Source organism: Pezoporus occidentalis, unplaced genomic scaffold, assembly GCF_034315485.1.
Source record: "Pezoporus occidentalis ecotype Australia unplaced genomic scaffold, CSIRO_AGI_Poc_V1 ctg66, whole genome shotgun sequence".
NCBI classification, from domain to species: Eukaryota; Metazoa; Chordata; class Aves; order Psittaciformes; family Psittacidae; genus Pezoporus; species Pezoporus occidentalis.
In genome coordinates this window covers 3,597,925-3,616,248 of record NW_026916009.1, presented here as the reverse complement: position 1 = coordinate 3,616,248, position 18,324 = coordinate 3,597,925, and the positions used below count along the sequence as shown (strand labels likewise).

Genomic DNA, 18,324 nt, shown 5'->3' with positions numbered 1-18,324 from the left:
TTACTGTGAATAGATTTAAAGCTGCTTCTATTATTTTGAAGTAAACATTTTGAGACACATTTTGCTTTAACTATTAAAAAATATTTTTCTTAGAAACACTCACCTGTTATTTTTGTGCCTTCCTTGGTCTCAGAAGGCGCTCCAACACCATACTCATTTTCTCCAGAAACCCGGAAGTAGTAAATGGCACCTTCTTGCAAGCCAGTCACTTTGTAGGACAGGCGATGACAATTGTTTGTCACAGTGACCCACGCTTTTTTGCTAGCTTCTCGTTTTTCAATAACATAGTTCCTCACAGGTGCTCCACCATCATTTTCAGGAACATCCCAAGATAACACAGCAGATTCTTTGGTTACTTCTTTTACTGCAATATTAGATGGTGGGCCAGGAGTATCAAGAACTTTGACAATTAAAGTCAAGGTAGCAGTGTTCAGGATGTTTTGCAATGTTAAGGTGTATTTTCCAGAATCATTTCTTGTTGCTTTTTCAATAGTAAGAGATGTGCAACTATCTGAAGTATCAATGCTTGCTCGTATACGGAGATCAGTGTCCGGTTTGTTCCATGTTACATTTGGGACTGGTTTGCCTCTGAAAGGAACAGTCATTGTGAATGATCCACCAGCCTTTACAATCAAAGTCTTCCGCATTTCACTGTCAATATCAAAGGCAGGTTCTTCTTCTCTTTCTTTTGCCAGCTGAGGTTCTGAGACATCACTTGGTTCACTGACACCAATTTTGTTACTGGATTTCACTCTAAAGACGTACTCAGAGCCTGACACTAATCCAGATACAGTGTATTCTGTGCCTCTTAAGTTCTGAACAGCAGTGGTCCAATCAGTTTCATCAGTTTTCTTGTATTCAACTGTGTATCCCGTTACTGGAGCACCTCCATCAAACAGCGGCTTTGTCCACCCGATTGTGATATTTGACCTTGTAGAATCCATAATCTTAGGCTTAGATGGGGGAGATGGCAAGAAGATTGGATCTTCTGCCTTAATCAATGGTGTGGTTTCACTTGGAAGACTGAGGCCAGCAGCATTTTCTGCATAAACCCGGAATTCATATTCACATCCTTCACGGAGACCAGATGATTTCACTCTTAAATCATAAACTGGCTTTTTGTTTACACGAATCCATCTTAAGCTAGTTTTCTCACGTCTTTCAATTACATAGCCAGAGATCTCATTTCCTCCATCAGACTCAGGTCTTGCCCAACACAGAGTTATTGAATCTTTGCTCACACTGGTGATCTCTAGAGATGTAGGTGGACTTGGAACTGTAAATGGGTCTAGGGCTTTGACAGCAACACTTTCCAGAGGCTCACCAACACCATATTTGTTAACTCCCATCACTCTGAAAATATACTCATTACCCTTCAGTAGTTTTGTCACTTTACAGGATGTTGTTCTAAGCTCTCCTTCACAAAGGGTCCACGCAAGTCTGCTGGTCTCACGTTTTTCTACAATATAATAATCAATATCTGCACCACCATTTTCTTGAGGGGGTCCCCATGATAAGTGGCACTTTTCAGCAGTAAGGCCATGTGTTTCTAATGGGCCTGCAGGTGGGCCAGGTCTATCAAGCACTTTGCAGTTAATTGCCAAAGATTTTGTTCCTGCAACATTTTGTAATGTTAGTAAATACTGTCCTGAATCACCTCGGATACAGTCCTTAATGGTTATTGCAGTAGTGTAATCTGTTGAGGCTATTTCAACTCTAGCTTTTCCTTCAAGCTCCTTGCCATCTTTCGTCCACGAAATCACCGGTATTGGCCTTCCTGCAACATCAGCGTTGACCTTAAACACTTCTCCAGCTTTCACAACTACAACATCCCTGAATTTGGCATCCATCATAATTCTTGGAGCCTCCACATCATCTTTTACAGTCACAGGTCCAGTTGATTCAGATGGCTGACTGAAAAGTCCAGCAGCATTCTTTGCAATCACATGGAATTCGTATCTCTGGTCTTCTGAAAGTCCACCTACATCAAAATATGTTTCTTGTACATTAGTAAAATTACATTTCAGCCACCGACCGTCTGGTAACTCTCTGCGTTCAATAATATAACCTGTTACTTTAGCCCCGCCATCATATTCTGGTTTAGTCCATTTCAGTGAGACAGATGTTCTTGTAATATTAGTAACTTCTGGTTGACCAGGAGGATCACATGGATCTCTTGCAGCAACTGGCTCACATGACTTACTGCATTTGCCTATTCCAGCAATGTTTTCAGCGTAAACACGATATTCATACAGCAGCCCTTCATCAAGTCCTGTAACTTTCATTTGTGTATCAGATATAAGGCTTTTGTTGACTTTTGTCCAAAGAATGCTGCTTCTTTCTTTACGCTCCAAGTGATATCCTAGTACTCTGCTACCTCCATCATTAACTGGTACCTGCCAAGTTACAATCATGAAAGCTTTAGTTGCATGTGCCACATGAGGAGTTCCTGGTGGTCCTGGAGGCTTAAATGGATACTCTGCCACAACAGAAGAAGAATTCGTGTAAGTGCTTTTCCCATAGCGGTTTTCTGCACAAATACGGAACTGATATTCAGACCCAGTGGTGAGTTGAGATACTTTAATTGATGTTCTTGCAACTGCTGCAGATACTACACTCCACGTCGTTGTGGTGGTTTCTCGCTTCTCCACAACATAATTGCTAATATGGCACCCACCATCATATACTGGAGCTTTCCAAGACAGAGTTACACTATCAGCACTAACTTCGTCAATATGCACGTCAGTTGGTGGTCCTGGTCTGTCAAGGACAACTACAGTTAAAGAAGCTGTTGTTGATCCAGCAGTATTTGAAAGATGTAATTCATAATGTCCCAAATCTTCACTTGAAGCTTCCTTGATGGACAGTGAAGTTGAAGTCTTTGAAGTATGAATATTTACTCTGGTTGTCTCTTTCAAGGGATTCCCATCCTTCTTCCAGCTAACAGTTGGAAGAGGTCGCCCTCTGAATGGCACATCAATCTTAAGATCATCTCCAGCTTTCACAGTGAATGTATTGAAAAGGAGCTCAGCAGATGGCTGGATTTCGATATCTTTTGCAATGACTGGGACACCAAGCTCTCTTGGATCACTTTTTCCTTTTTCATTAACAGCAATCACTCTGAAACTGTACTCTTCTCCCATACTTAAGCCTGTTATTGTTGCTTCTAAGGTTTTCACCTGTGTACATGCACTCCATTTTATACTTCCTTTAGTTTGCATTTCTACTATATAACCAGTGATTTTACTACCACCATCGCTCTCTGGTTTTTCCCATTTAATTGAAGCAGAATTGCGAGTCACATCAACAAGAATGACCTTCGCAGGTGGCGAAGGTGGTTCAGAAACCTTAACTGGGTCAGGTGTTTCTGCTGGTAGACCAGCCCCATATTCATTTACTGCTAGAACACGGAAGTAATAACTACATCCTTCTTGTAGTTGGGTAACTTTGAAGGAATTCTTAATGCAGTTGTTTGTAACAGTGGCATATGCCTTTCTTGTGGATTCTCGCTTTTCAACTACATAGTTGGTAATTTTAGCTCCACCATCAATAAGTGGTGGTTCCCAGGCTAATGTTACAAAATCTTTCTTCACTTCTCTGATTGTCAGGTTTATAGGAGCACTAGGTGTATCAAGCACCCTGACATTAACGAAAGCTGATTTTTTTCCACTGTTGTTCTCTAAAGTAAGATTGTACCTACCACTATCAAACCTATTCACATTGTCAATGATCAGCATTGTATAGGAACTGGTGACTTCAATCTGAGCTCGCTCGCTAATTCTTCCTTCTGCTTTCTCCCATTTAACTTCAGGTTCTGGTCTTCCTTTGATGGTGACAAACAGGCGTAATGTACCACTAGCACGTACAGTGACTACTTTTCTGAGATCTGCATCAAGTTCAATTTCAGGAGGTTCATTCTTGTCTGCTGCTATGACTGTACCAGGTATAGTAGCAGGTTCTCCTACTCCTTCTGAGTTGATGGCACAGATGCGGACGTTATACTCCTGGTTCTCTTTAAGTTTTGTTACAGTGAACTGTTTTGCTTGTAGGCCTGTTGGTGGGGTGCAGGTAGTCCATTCATCAGCGGCAGCTTCTTTTACTTCTACTACATATCCCTTAACTGGAGCACCACCATCATATATAGGCTTACTCCAGGCAAGGGAAACTGATGACCTGGAAGTGTCTGTAACCTTCGGATTGCTTGGTGGACCTGGTGGATATAATACATCACAAGCTCGATAGAAAATGGATGGCTCACTGGGTTCCCCTACCCCTGCAGCATTTTCAGCAGAAACTCTAAATTCATAGAAATGCCCATCAGTAAGACCTGTTACTCTGAATCGCAAGTCCGTCAGCCTTTTCTTATTGCATTTGGTCCACCGGATACCATCTTTGTCTCGTTTTTCAAGTATGTAACCTTCAATTTCAGCTCCCCCATTGTCTTCTGGACGACCCCACGTTACCACCATTGAATCTTTTGTGATTGCTGAAACTTCAGGTGTTGAAGGAGGACCAGGGGGTTTGTATGGATTACGAGCCACAATTGGCTCAGATTCCAAGGGTTCTCCAATTCCGTATTTGTTCACTGCCATTACACGGAAAATGTACTCATTGCCAGCAAGGAGTCTGGTTACTTTGTGGTTAAGAGCCTGCACTTCTGTTGCTACTTGTGTCCATGAAAGCCTGCTTGTCTCTCTCTTCTCAATGATATAATGTGAGATACTAGAACCGCCATCATGTAAAGGTGGTGCCCATGCCAAGTAGCATTTTTCTGCAGTGACACCTGTAACCTTCAAAGGTCCTTCTGGAGGTCCTGGTCTGTCAAGCACTTTAACAGTGATTGGTATGGATTTTGTGCCACCAACGTTTTTGAGGTTAAGAGTATAGTGACCTCCATCTACTCTTATACAGTCTTTAACGGTAAGAATTGTTTTCTGAATGGTAGATTTGATTTCCATTCTTGCAGTTGCTTCTTCAAGGTCTTTACCATCTTTTGACCATGTAATGTCAGGAATAGGTTTGCCATGGATATCAGCTTCAAGAACAAAGGTTTCTCCAGCATGAACAACAATGACATCTTTGTATTTAGGATCCAGTGAAGCCCCTGGTGCCTCAATTTCATCTCTGGCAGTAATGGGCCCTGTACTTTCAGACGGTTCACTCAAGCAACCTGCTGCATTTCTTGCAATTACTCTAAATTCATATCGTTGGTCTTCAACAAGACCACTTACTGTAAATTCTGTTTCCAACACATTTGTAAAGCTGGCTTTCATCCAGCGACCATCTGGTAGCTCTTTCTTTTCTACAATATATCCTGTTATTTTGCTTCCACCATCATACTCTGGTTTTTTCCATTTCAGTGTGATATTATTTCTTGTAACAACAATAGCCTCTGGGCAGCCAGGTGGGTCACAAGGATCTCGGGCAACATACAATTCTGATACTTTGCTGACTTTGCCAATGCCAACAATATTTTCAGCAGAGACTCTGAATTCATATTCAAGACCTTCTTCAAGGCCATCTGTTTTATATTTGGTATCTGCAATGAGTGACTTGTTTTGTTTTGTCCAAAGAATGCTATTCTTATCTTTACGTTCAAGATGGTAGCCTAGAACTTTGCTTCCTCCATCATTAACTGGTTCATGCCATTCTACGATCATATGGTCCTTGGAAGCTGCTGTTACAAATGGGGTTCCAGGTGGCCCAGGCACCTTGTAAGGGTATTGCACAACAACTGGTTTAGAATCCAAAGGAGCGCTCTTCCCATATCTGTTTTCAGCAGAAATCCTGAACTGGTATTCAGAACCTGTTTTAAGCTTTGTTGCTTTGATAGTTGTTCTGGCAACAGTTGCTGACACAATGCTCCACGTGGTAGTGGTTGTGTCACGCTTTTCTACTATGTAGTTGCTTATCTGACAGCCACCAGTATAATCAGGTGGATCCCATGATAAAACAACAAAATCCGCGCTAACTTCATCAAAGCGTACAGGTCCTTGTGGTGGGCCAGGCTTTTCCAGTACAATTATGCTCAGCTGCTCTGTTGCTGTACCTGCTGTGTTTGTTGCTGTTACTGTATATTTACCAAAGTCTTCCTTGTTGCTTTCTTTAATATTTAAGATAGTTGATGTTGATGTGTCCTGAATATGTAATCTGGTTGTCTGTTTCAGTGGCTGCTCATCTTTTGTCCAAGTAATAGTTGGTTTAGGTCTACCTATAAATGGTACTTCTACCTTCAGATCTTCTCCAGCCTGTACACTGTAGGTATTAAACATCAGTTTGAAACTTGGCTCAATTGTCAAGTCTTTAGCTATCACAGGAATTCCAAGGGCTCTGGGATCGCTTTTGCCTTTTTCATTGTAGGCAATCACACGGAATTGATATTCCTGTTCTGGACTCAAACCAGACACAACCGCATTGCATGTTTTGGTCTCACTAACAACACTCCATTTTTCTGTTCCTTTAGGCAGCATTTCAACAATATATCCCAAAATTCTGCTACCTCCATCATGTTCAGGTTTTTCCCATGTAAGAGATGCACTTCTCTGAGTCACATCAGTGAGTGTTACTTTCCCAGGGGGCAGAGGTGGCTCTGAGGCTTTGACAGCATCTTTGGTTTCAGCTGGAACACCAATTCCAAATTCATTTTCAGCCATAACTCTGAAGTAATAAATTGCTCCTTCTGTAAGATTTTCAACTTTGAAACTTGTCTTGCCACACTTAGCACTTACATTTGCAAATGCCTTCCTGGTTGACTCACGCTTGTCTATTACATAGTTCTTTATCTTTGAACCACCATCAATAATGGGTGGTTCCCAAGATAATACAGCAGAATCCTTCTTTATATCCTTTACCACTAAGTTTTGAGGTCTTCCTGGTGTGTCCAAGACTTTCACCGTAACAAATGCAGATTTAGAACCACTGCTGTTCTCCAGCTTAAGAATGTACTTGCCAGCATCATTTCTATCACAGTTGTCAATTGAAAGTTGTGTGTAATTTATGCCTTTGTCAATCTGAACTTTTTCTGTGAATTCACTTTCTTCTCGAGACCACATGATGTCAGGTGTTGGTCGTCCCCTGAATGGTATGTGAATTCTAGCAGACCCACCAGCTCTAACCACTATCCCTTTCCTTAGCTCTGAATCAATATCAAGTTCTGGAGCTTCAAGTTTGTCTTCAGGCTTAATAGTACCAGGAACTGATGCAGCCTCTCCTACACCAATCTTGTTGAGGGCACACACTCGTAGGTTATATTCTTGATGTTCAGTAAGCTTTTTGATTTCAAACCGAGTGGCACGTATACCTGTCTGTGGAGTAACAAGTGACCATTCATCTTCATCAGCTTTACAGATTTCTACAAGGTACCCCTGGATTTCACAACCACCATCATAAATAGGTTTACTCCAGCCAAGTGTAACTGAACTTTTGGTTGTATCCACAACATGGGCATTTGTAGGTGGGCCAGGCTTGAACATGGGGTCACAAGCTTTAAAGTAAGGAGACACTTGACTTGGTTCACCCACTCCAGCAGCATTTTCAGCAGAAACTCTGAATTCATATTCATGATCTTCTGTTAAGCCTGTAACTCTTAATCGCAAATCTGTAATCCTGCGTTTATTGCATTTTATCCATCTGATGCCTGCTCGGTCTCTCTTTTCTACAATGTAACCTATGATTTCACTACCTCCATCACTGTCTGGCCGGGTCCAGCAGACAGTCATAGAATCCTTTGTAATGTTAGTAATTTCCAAGGCCTTTGGTGGTCCAGGAGCCACAAATGGATTTTTCATCATTACTGGCACAGATTCTAATGGCTCACCAACCCCGTATTTGTTAACTGCCATAATACGGAAAACATACTCATTTCCTTCCAAGAGTTTTGTTACTTTCAGCATTGTAGGTAAAACCTCTGAAGCAACAACAGTCCATGCTAGGCGACTAGTTTCTCTCTTCTCTACAATGTAGTGAGAAATATCACTGCCACCATCATGAAGAGGAGGAGCCCATGCTAATGAACATTTTTCAGCTGTGACTCCTGTCACTTGGACTGGGCCCTCCGGAGGTCCTGGCCTGTCCAAGACTTTTACATTTAGTGTTGCTGTCTTTGTTCCTGCAACATTAGAGGCTTCTAAAATGTACTGTCCACCATCAACTCTAATAGCATCTTTTACAGTTATTAATGCACTGAAATCTGTGTTCTTGATTTCATACCTAGCAGTTTCCTCAAGCTCTTTATCTCCTTTGTACCACTTAATAGTTGGCAGTGGTTTTCCATGAACATCAGCCTCAAGTCTGAATGTTTCACCAGCATTTACAACAATTGTGTCTTTGTACTTTGGATCCATTGAAATTCGTGGAAGTTCAACTTCATCCCTTGCTGTTATTGGTCCTGTACTGTCAGAAGGTTTGCTTATGGCACCTGCAGCATTCTTTGCAATTACTCTAAACTCGTATCTTTGGTCTTCAGTAAGCCCTGTTACAGTGAAGTGAGTTTCAATGATATTTGTGAAGCTAGCTTTCATCCAGCGACCATCTGGTAAGTCACGTTTTTCTACAATATAACCAGTAATCTTACTTCCACCATCATATTCTGGTTTGGTCCACTGTAGAGTAATAGAACTTCTTTTTATTATTATAGCTTCTGGGCGACCTGGAGGATCACATGGGTCACGAGCTGCATAGCACTCAGACACTTTACTTGTTTTGCCTACACCAACAATATTTTCTGCAGAAACTCGAAACTCGTATTCGATTCCTTCTTCAAGGTTAGTTGTCTTAAAGCTTGTGTCCTGAATAATAGTCTTGTTCACTTTAGCCCATAAAATGCTGTTTTTCTCCTTTCTCTCAAGATGGTAACCCAACACTCTACTGCCACCATCATTTATTGGTTCATGCCACTGTACAACCATGGAGTCTTTTGTAACAATTGTCACAAACGGTGTGCCAGGAGGTCCTGGTTCCTTGTAGGGGTACTGTGCTACAACTGGTGCAGAATCCAGTGCAAAGCTCTGCCCGTACCTGTTCTCAGCAAATATTCTGAACTGGTATTCTGAACCAGTTTTCAGTTTAGTCACCTTCAGTGTAGTTCTTGCGACGGTAGCTGAAACAGTTTCCCAGACAGTGGTTGTTGTATCTCTCTTGTGAACAATATAGTTGGTGATCTGGCAGCCGCCTGTGTAAGCTGGGGGATTCCACGATAGGGTAATACTTTCTGCACTAATTTCATCAAACTTCACAGGTCCTACTGGAGGGTCAGGTTTATCTAGAGTTATAATTTCAACAGAAGCAGACTTCTGCCCAACAACATTAGCCACAGTGATTTCATAAGTGCCACTGTCCTCTTTGCTAGTTTCTTTAATATTCAGTATAGTGAGGTCAGTCAAATCACTAACATTGACTCTTGTTGTCTGCCTTAATGGCTGGTCATCTTTTACCCAGGTTACAGTTGGTTTAGGTCGACCTGCAATTGGTACTTCTACTTTCAGATCTTGTCCCACTTGGATACTATAACTATGAAAAGCAGGTCTTACATCAGGTTCAATCACCAGGTCTTTGGCAACTATTGGAACTGCAAGTGCTCTAGGATCACTCTTACCCTTTTCATTCACAGCCATTACTCTAAAAAGATATTCTTCCCCTTGAGTTAGGTTAGTAATGACTGCTTCAAGAGTTTTCACACGAGCACACTCTGACCACTTCTCACTACCCTTTGCTTGCATTTCAACAATGTATTGTATGATTTTGCTGCCACCATCATGTTCAGGTTTTTCCCAGCTTAGTGAGACACTGTTTCTTGTGACATCATCCACTGTTATTTTCCCAGGAGGCTGTGGAACTTCAGCAACTTTAATTGGGTCACTGGTTTCTGCAGGGAGGCCAATTCCATACTCATTCTCAGCAGAGATTCTAAAGAAGTAATAGCAGCCCTCCTGAAGTTGATCTACTTTCCATGAAGTCTTATGGCAGTTTGTTACAACAGCTGCATATGCCTTTCTTGTTGCTTCACGCTTTTCAATAATGTAATTCTTTATTTTTGCTCCACCATCCAAGAGAGGAGGCTCCCACGAAAGTGAAACAGAGTCTTTAGTAATTTCTCTGATTTTTAAATTAACAGGTGCACTTGGGGTATCCAGTACCCTTACACTGACAAATGCAGACTTTGTTCCACTGCTGTTTTCTAAAGTCAGAGTATACTTTCCAGTATCAAATCTGTTAACGTTGTCTAGAACAAGGGAAGTAAAGCTGCTAGTGGTATCAATAATAGCTGCCTCTCTGATGTCACCATCTATTTTACCCCATTTTACTTCAGGTGTTGGACGACCTCTGATGGGAACAAACAGTCTTAAGGAACCTCCTGCCCTCACATTTACAATCTTCCTTAATTCCATGTCAAGGTCAAGGTCTGGCGCTTCCATCTTTTCTTCCACAACAACAGTACCAGGAACATCTGCATGCTCTCCAACTCCTGCTTTATTAACTGCACATATGCGGAATTTGTATTCATGTTTTTCCACCAATTTTTCTACTTCCATGTGAGTATTCTTAATTCCAGTTGGAGGGGTACAAATTGCCCATTCACTGTCACTTACATCACATTTTTCCACAATGTATCCCTGAATTTCAGAGCCACCATCATAGATGGGCTTACCCCATGAAAGGAAAACTGAAGATCTTGTAACATCCACAACTTTAGGATTATTGGGTGGACCTGGCTTGTAAATAGGATCACATGCTTTGTAGTAAATTGAAGGTGGGCTTGGCTCACTAAGACCTGCAGCATTTTCAGCTGAAACTCTATACTCGTAATCATGATTTTCTATAAGCCCAGTCACTCTGTATCGCAGTTCACTTATCAGGCGTTTGTTACATCTTGTCCAGCGAATACCTTCCTTATCTCGTTTTTCAAGGACATAACCTAGGATTTCACTACCACCATCTGAGGCTGGCCTTTCCCATACGACTATCATAGAATCCTTGGTAATGGCGGTTACTTCTGGTGCCTTTGGTGGAAGTGGCACTACAAATGGGTTCTTCGCGAGTATTGGTTCAGACTCGAGAGGCTCACCAACACCATATTTATTGACTGCCATGATGCGGAAAACATACTCATTTCCTTCTAAAAGTTTTGTAACTTTGCAATTTAGGGTTTGCACATTTGAATCAATGACCGTCCACACCAAGCGACTGGTTTCTCTTTTTTCTACAACATAGTGTGAAATATCGCTACCACCATCTTGTAGTGGAGGTTTCCATGACAACATGCATTTTTCAGCAGTAACGCCTGTAATCTCAACAGGTCCTTCTGGTGGTCCAGGTCTATCAAGAACTTTAACATTAACAGGAACTTTCTTTTCACCTGCAACATTCTTTGCCAGTAATACATACTGACCACTGTCAACTCTAATGGCTTCCTTCACACTAAGGCTTGTTGCAAAATCAGTACTTTTTATTTCCATACGAGCAGTGTTTGCCAGCTCACGATCACCTTTTAACCACTGAATGGAAGGTATTGGTTTGCCATGAACATCAGCTTCAAGCTTGAATGACTCACCAGCATTCACTACAATTGTGTCTTTGTATTTTGGATCCATACTTATCTGAGGTGGTTCTACTTCATCTCTTGCTGTAATTGCCCCTGAGCTCTCAGATGGTTCACTGAAAACACCTGCAGCATTTCGTGCTATAATACGGAACTCATACCTCTGGTTTTCAACTAGACCAGTTACAACAAATTGGGTATCAATGACATTTGTAAAGCTTGCTTTCATCCAACGACCATCAGGTAGCTCCTTCTTTTCAACAACATAACCTGTGATCTTACTTCCACCGTCATATACAGGTTTCTTCCATTGAAGGGTTACTGAGCTTCTTGTGACAATTATAGGTTCTGGACGACCTGGAGGGTCACATGGGTCATGTGCAGTATAGCATTCAGATGCTCTACTTGCCTTTCCAATGCCCACTATGTTTTCTGCATAAACTCTGAACTCATATTCGAGACCTTCCTCAAGTCCTGTTGTCTTAAATTTGGTATCTGGAATAGGTGTTTTATTCAGTTTAGCCCAGAGAATACTGTTTCTTTCTTTGCGCTCCAAGTGATACCCAATGATCTTGCTGCCACCGTCATTGACTGGTTCATTCCACTGTACCACCATGCTGTCTTTTGAGACGTTTGTTACAAAAGGTGTTCCAGGTGGACCAGGAACTTTAAATGGATACTGGGCTACAATTGACTCTGAAGTAAGATAGGTACTCTTTCCATATCTATTCTCGGCTGCGATTCTGAATTGATACTCACATCCAGTCTTTAATCGACATGCTTTTATAGTTGTTCTTGCAACAGTAGCTGACACCATCTGCCAAGTTGTGGTCGAGGTGTCTCTTTTTTCTACAATGTAATTATTGATAGAGCTACCACCATCATACTTAGGTGGTTCCCAGGAAATGGTGATACTATCTGCTGTTACTTCATCTACTTTTACTGGTCCAGTTGGAGGTCCTGGTTTGTCAAGGACAACAATATTTAGGGTCTCAGTTGCCTCACCTGCAGAGTTTGTAAGTTTAACTAAGTATGTCCCCACATCATCTCTGCATGCTTCTTTTATTGTTAACACTGTGTTATTTTCTGAACTTTCTGCATTTACTCTTGTAGTCTGCTTCAATGCAATATCATCTTTATGCCAAAACACTGCTGGTTTGGGTCGACCAACAAAAGGAACATCAACCTTTAAGTCCTCTCCTGCTAGAACACTGAAAGTGGTAAACAGTAATTTGAAAGCTGGTGGAATCACAAGGTCTTTTGCAACAACTGGTATACCCAGCTGACGAGGATCACTGATACCTTTCTCATTCTGAGCTGAAACACGGAAGGTGTATTCTTCACCTTGGATCAATCCTGTGATAGTGGCTTCAGTAACTTTTACTGTAGCACAAGTTGACCACTTTTCACTGCCTTTGCTTTGCATTTCTACAATGTAGCCCAGAATTCTGCTACCACCATCATGTTCAGGTTTTTCCCAAGATAAAGATACACTATTGCTTGTCACATCCAGCAAAGTTATTTTCCCGGGTGGAAGTGGTCTTTCTGAGACTTTTACAGATTCTGAAGTTTCAACTGGAAGGCCTATTCCATACTCATTTTCAGCTAGGACTCTGAAGTAGTAGTTGCAGCCTTCTTGCAGTGAATCGACTTTCCAGCTGGTCTTGTGGCAATTTGCATTAACAGTTGAATAAGCTTTTCTTGTTGATTCACGCTTTTCAACAATGTAATTTTTTATTTTAGAGCCACCATCTATGAGAGGAGGCTCCCATGTGAGTGTAACTGATGACTTTGTAACTTCTTTTATTTTCAAATCTTGAGGTGCCCCTGGGGTATCAAGAACTCTGACGTTCACAAATGCTGACTTACTACCTGAGCTGTTTTCAATTGTCAGTATGTATTTGCCACTATCAAATCTATTTACATTTTCAACAATAAGTAGAGTATAAGAACTTGTTGATTCAATGCTTGCTCTATCCAAAGATTCTCCATGTTCTCTTGTCCATTTTACTTCAGGCGCTGGTCTTCCTTTAATTGGGACAAAGAGCCGTAGAGTACAGCAGGCTCTAATAGTGACAACTTTACGCAGCTCTGCATCAAGTTCAATTTCTGGAGGCAGCATTCTCTCTTCAGCTTTTGGAGTACCAGGAACAAGAGCAGGTTCTCCAAGACCTTCAGAGTTCATAGCATATATTCGTATTTTATACTCTTGATTTTCTTTTAGGTTAGTGATGGTGAAAGACGTGGCCTTTAGACCTATTGGTGGAGTTACGATCTTCCACTCGTCTTCTTCAGGTAGTGCTATCTCAACCATGTAACCTGTGATCTCTGATCCACCATCATATACTGGTTTGTTCCATGCTATTGTAATTGAAGACTTGCTGCTGTCCAAAACACGAGGATTACCTGGGGGACCAGGCTTAAATACAGTATCACAGGCTTTATAAAATGGACTGGTTGGGCTTGGCTCACTGACGCCAGCAGCATTTTCAGCCATGACTCTGTATTCATATTCATGACCTTCTGTCAGTCCAGACACTTTATAACGTAAGTCAGTAACAACCCGTTTATTACACTTCACCCACCGTAGACCAGCCCTGTCTCGACGTTCCACGATATAGTTAGTTATTGGGCTCCCACCATCAGAATCAGGATGGCCCCAACAGACAACCATAGAATCTTTTGTAATTGCTGTAACTTCAGGTGTTTTAGGTGGATCAGGTGGCACATATGGATTTACTGCAAGAATGGGCTCTGATTCCAGAGGCTCACCAACTCCATATTTGTTAACGGCCATAACACGGAACACATACTCGTTGCCCTTCAACAGCTTAGTAACCTTCAGTTTAGTTACTGGAACTTCTGTGGCTACAGCTGTCCATGCCAGTCTACTGGTTTCACGTTTTTCAACCACATAATGGTCAATCTTTGCTCCTCCATCATCCAGTGGAGGTAGCCATGACAGCACACATTTTTCTGCAGTGACTTCAGACACAGCCAAAGGTCCTTCTGGGGGACCAGGTCTATCAAGAACTTTAACATTGAAGATATGCTTAGCAAAGCCACCAGGATTTGTTGCAGTAAGTGTGTAGGCACCGCCATCTCTTCTTGAAGAGTCTCTATTGGTGAGAGCAGTAGAGAAATCTGCTATTTTAACTTCTAATTTTGCTGTGTCTTCAAGTTCTTTTTCTCCTTTTGTCCATGTCATAGTTGGTGGAGGGCGGCCTGAAACATCAGCCTCAAGTCTGAAAACTTCACCTGCTTTCAGCACTAATGTGTCTTTATATTTAGCGTCTACCTTTATCTTTGGTGCTTCAATGTCATCTCTACAAGTAATTGCATCTGATGGCTCAGAGGGCTGACTAACAGCACCCCCAGCATTCCTAGCAATCACACGGAATTCATAGGCAGCATCTTCTGTCAAGCCACTTACAGTGAATTCAGTCTCTAATATATTGCTGAAATTAGCTTTTAGCCAACGGCCATTAGGAAGGTCTCTTTTTTCAACGGTGTAGCCAGTTATCTTAAACCCACCATTATATTCTGGTTTAGTCCACTTCAGTGTAATTGCATGTCTTGTAATGTTCAGAGGTATTGGCTTACCAGGTGGATCTATTGGGTCTAGGGCAAACATAGGCTCAGATGGCTTGCTTGGCTTACTCTTCCCAGCCAGATTTTCTGCTATAACACGGAATTCATATGCAATGCCATCAGTAAGTCCAGTTGATTTAAAGATATTGCCTGATACCAGCATTTTATTTACAGTCTGCCAAAGAATGCTATTTCGTTCTTTTCTTTCAATGTGATACCCCAAAATTGGGCTTCCACCATCAGTAACTGGCTCATTCCAGCTAATGGTCATGGTTTCTTTGGTGACTGCTATCACCTGAGGAGTTCCAGGAGGCCCAGGTACCTTAAATGGGTAGTTGGCAACTACAGACTCTGAAGTGATGGCTGGACCAATTCCATATCTGTTTTGAGCTTTAACACGGAACTGATACTCAACTCCAGTAGTGAGACGAATGGCTTTAAATGTAGTACGTATCACTGTGGTTGCCAGTTCAGTCCATGTAGTACTGTCAGTTTGACGCATTTCCACAACATAGTTGCTTATTGGTACACCACCGTCATTCAAAGGAGGCTCCCATGAGAATGATAGAGAGTCACATGAAATTTCATCGAATTTTATTGGTCCAGTAGGTGGTCCAGGTATGTCATGAACCTGAACTGTGATTACTTCACTAACTTCTCCAACAATATTTTTAGCTGATAATGGGTATCGACCACTATCACTTCGTTTACATTCATTGATGGTTAGTATAGTAGCAGTTGCAGTATTTTCATAATTTATTCTTTGTGTTTGCTTAAGTATCTCATCTTCTTTCTTCCAAGTCACAGTAGGCCTTGGACGACCAAGCACAGGGATTTCAATCTTTATATTATCACCAGCTTTGGCAATGACTGTTTTCTGGTAGATACCCCGGAGATCAAACTCTGGTAGCATTGTTTGCTCTTTGATAATAACTGGCCTGCTTTCTCTTGGGGCACTTCTTCCAGCACTGTTAACTGCCATAACCTGGAAAGTATACTCTTCATTTTCAGTTAGATTCTTTACTACACAGTCCAGTGTTTTTACAGTGGTGACGTGTGCCCACTGGTTTGTTCCTTTCCTCTGTGCTTCAATTACATACCCAGTGATCTTGCTGCCACCGTCATGTTCTGGTTTTGGCCAAGCCAGGCTAACTGAGTTCCGTGTTATATCCATAATATTAAGACTCTCAGGTGGGGATGGTGCCTCAGAAGCTCTTATGGGCTCCGTGGTTTCAGCTGGTTCACCAATACCATACTCATTTTCAGCCAGCACTCTAAAATAGTATTCACACCCCTCAGCCAAATTAGTAATCCTGAAGGAGCACTTCTGGCAGTTGGTAGTGACTGTTGAATATGCTTTTCGAGTCGATTCACGTTTCTCAACAATATAGTTTGTTATACGTGAACCACCGTCTATTAGAGGCATATCCCATTGGAGAGTGATGCTGTCTTTGGTTATTTCCCTAGGCTTAAGGTTTATTGGTGGACCTGGTGTATCCAAGACCTTTACATTTACAAAGCCAGTTTTCTTACCAGCAGCATTTTCAAGAGTCATTACGTATTTCCCTGCATCATATCTGGTGCACTCTGTGACAATCAAGAGCGTAAAAGAATCTGTATTTTCAATACTGGCACGTCCTTTGAGAGAAACATCATCTTTTGTCCATGTAACTTCTGGAGTTGGACGCCCTTTAATTGGCACAAAAATACGAATAGTTAATCCAGCTCTAACAACAAGTGTTCTTCTTAGTTCAGCATCTAATTCAAAGTCAGGAATTTCTTCACGGTCTTTGATTTCCACACTTGGAATTATTGCTGGTTCACCCACACCTGCAGCATTCATGGCAGAGATTCTGAAATTGTATTTGGCTCCTGTTTGCAGATGAGCAACAACAAACTGAGTGATTCTTAAAGCAGTCCCTGTTGTGTCTTTTACCCATTCTTCTTCTCCTTCCTTTTGATGCTCCACTATATAGCCAGTGATGTCAAGACCACCGTCATAGTGGGGCTTGCTCCAGGCTAAAGATGCACTTGTCTTTGTAGTATCAGTCACTCTTGGGTTTGCAGGTGGACCTGGTGGGTCTGAAAAGTAAGCAAAAGATAAAACATTGCATTACCCAGGAATTCACTCTTGCACTGTCTGAATGTCCTCTCTAACCATGCCACCCACCCACAAAAAAGAAAAGACATGATACTAACATGCAATATCCTTGCACATGATTGATTTTGAAGCATCACTTGGTGGTCCAACTCCTGCTCTGTTTTCTGCACTGACACGGAATTCATACTCATTTCCTTCCAGGAGACCAGTTACTTTGCATCGAAGATCTGAAACTGGTTTCTTTGTTGCTCTGACCCATCTTAAACCTTTCTTTTCTCTTCTCTCCACATAGTAACCTGTGATTTCACTTCCACCATCATCTACTGGCCTTTTCCAGGTAACTGTGACAGTATTTTTCGTCACATTTGTTACTTCTGGTTTTCCAGGAGGGCCTGGGGGACCTGTTAAGGAAGAAAAATGTAGTTAAAACAAATATCAAGTCTTCAGAGATTAATAAAAGCACACCAGAACCTCTTAGCTTGTTCTACATACCAAATCTATCCACCATTTTAACTGGTTCTGATTGTACTGGTTCACCCTTGCCATATTGATTTACTGCTGAGACACGGAAAACATATTCATTTCCTTGAATGAGCTTGCTAACAACATGCCTGCAGCTTTCAATATTTTCAGCAACCAATGTCCAGAGCAGTCTGCTAGTTTCTCTCTTTTCAAGAACATATGATTTGACTGGTGATCCACCATCTTCTGCAGGAGGTGACCATGTAAGAGTTGCTTTTTCTGCTGAAACATTGCTGATCTCAATAGGTCCTGGAGGTCCTGGAACATCTAAAACTTTCACATGTATGCTCTCCTGCTTAGTGCCAAAAGGATTGGTTGCAGTAATTGTGTATTCTCCAGAATCTTTTCTGGCTGCGTATTTGACAGACAGAGTAGAAGAAGTTGGTGTGGTTTCAATGTGCACGAGCTCTGAAGGTCTAAAATCTTTTCCAGCTTTTGACCATGCTGAAGTTGGAGGTGGTTTGCCACGGATACTAATAGCAGACACTGTAATGGTGTCCCCTGCTTTTACTGTTAAACCTTCCTTCAAAGTAGGATCAATAACAATGCTTGGTGCCTCTGTCAAACAAACAGA

General features: G+C 41.7%; 1 protein-coding gene across 1 annotated transcript in view; it reads right to left on the bottom strand.

Moving 5' to 3' along the window:
* TTN (titin) overlaps positions 1 to 18,324 on the bottom strand; it is a 247,054-nt gene that overhangs the window by 28,798 nt on the left and 199,932 nt on the right. The window contains exons 264-266 of the mRNA XM_062640616.1: positions 17,721 to 18,308; positions 17,327 to 17,629; positions 104 to 17,209 (exon numbers count right to left, since the gene is read on the bottom strand). Coding sequence (XP_062496600.1) covers positions 104 to 17,209; positions 17,327 to 17,629; positions 17,721 to 18,308 — 17,997 coding nt within the window. The remainder of the gene's footprint in view (positions 1 to 103; positions 17,210 to 17,326; positions 17,630 to 17,720; positions 18,309 to 18,324) is intronic.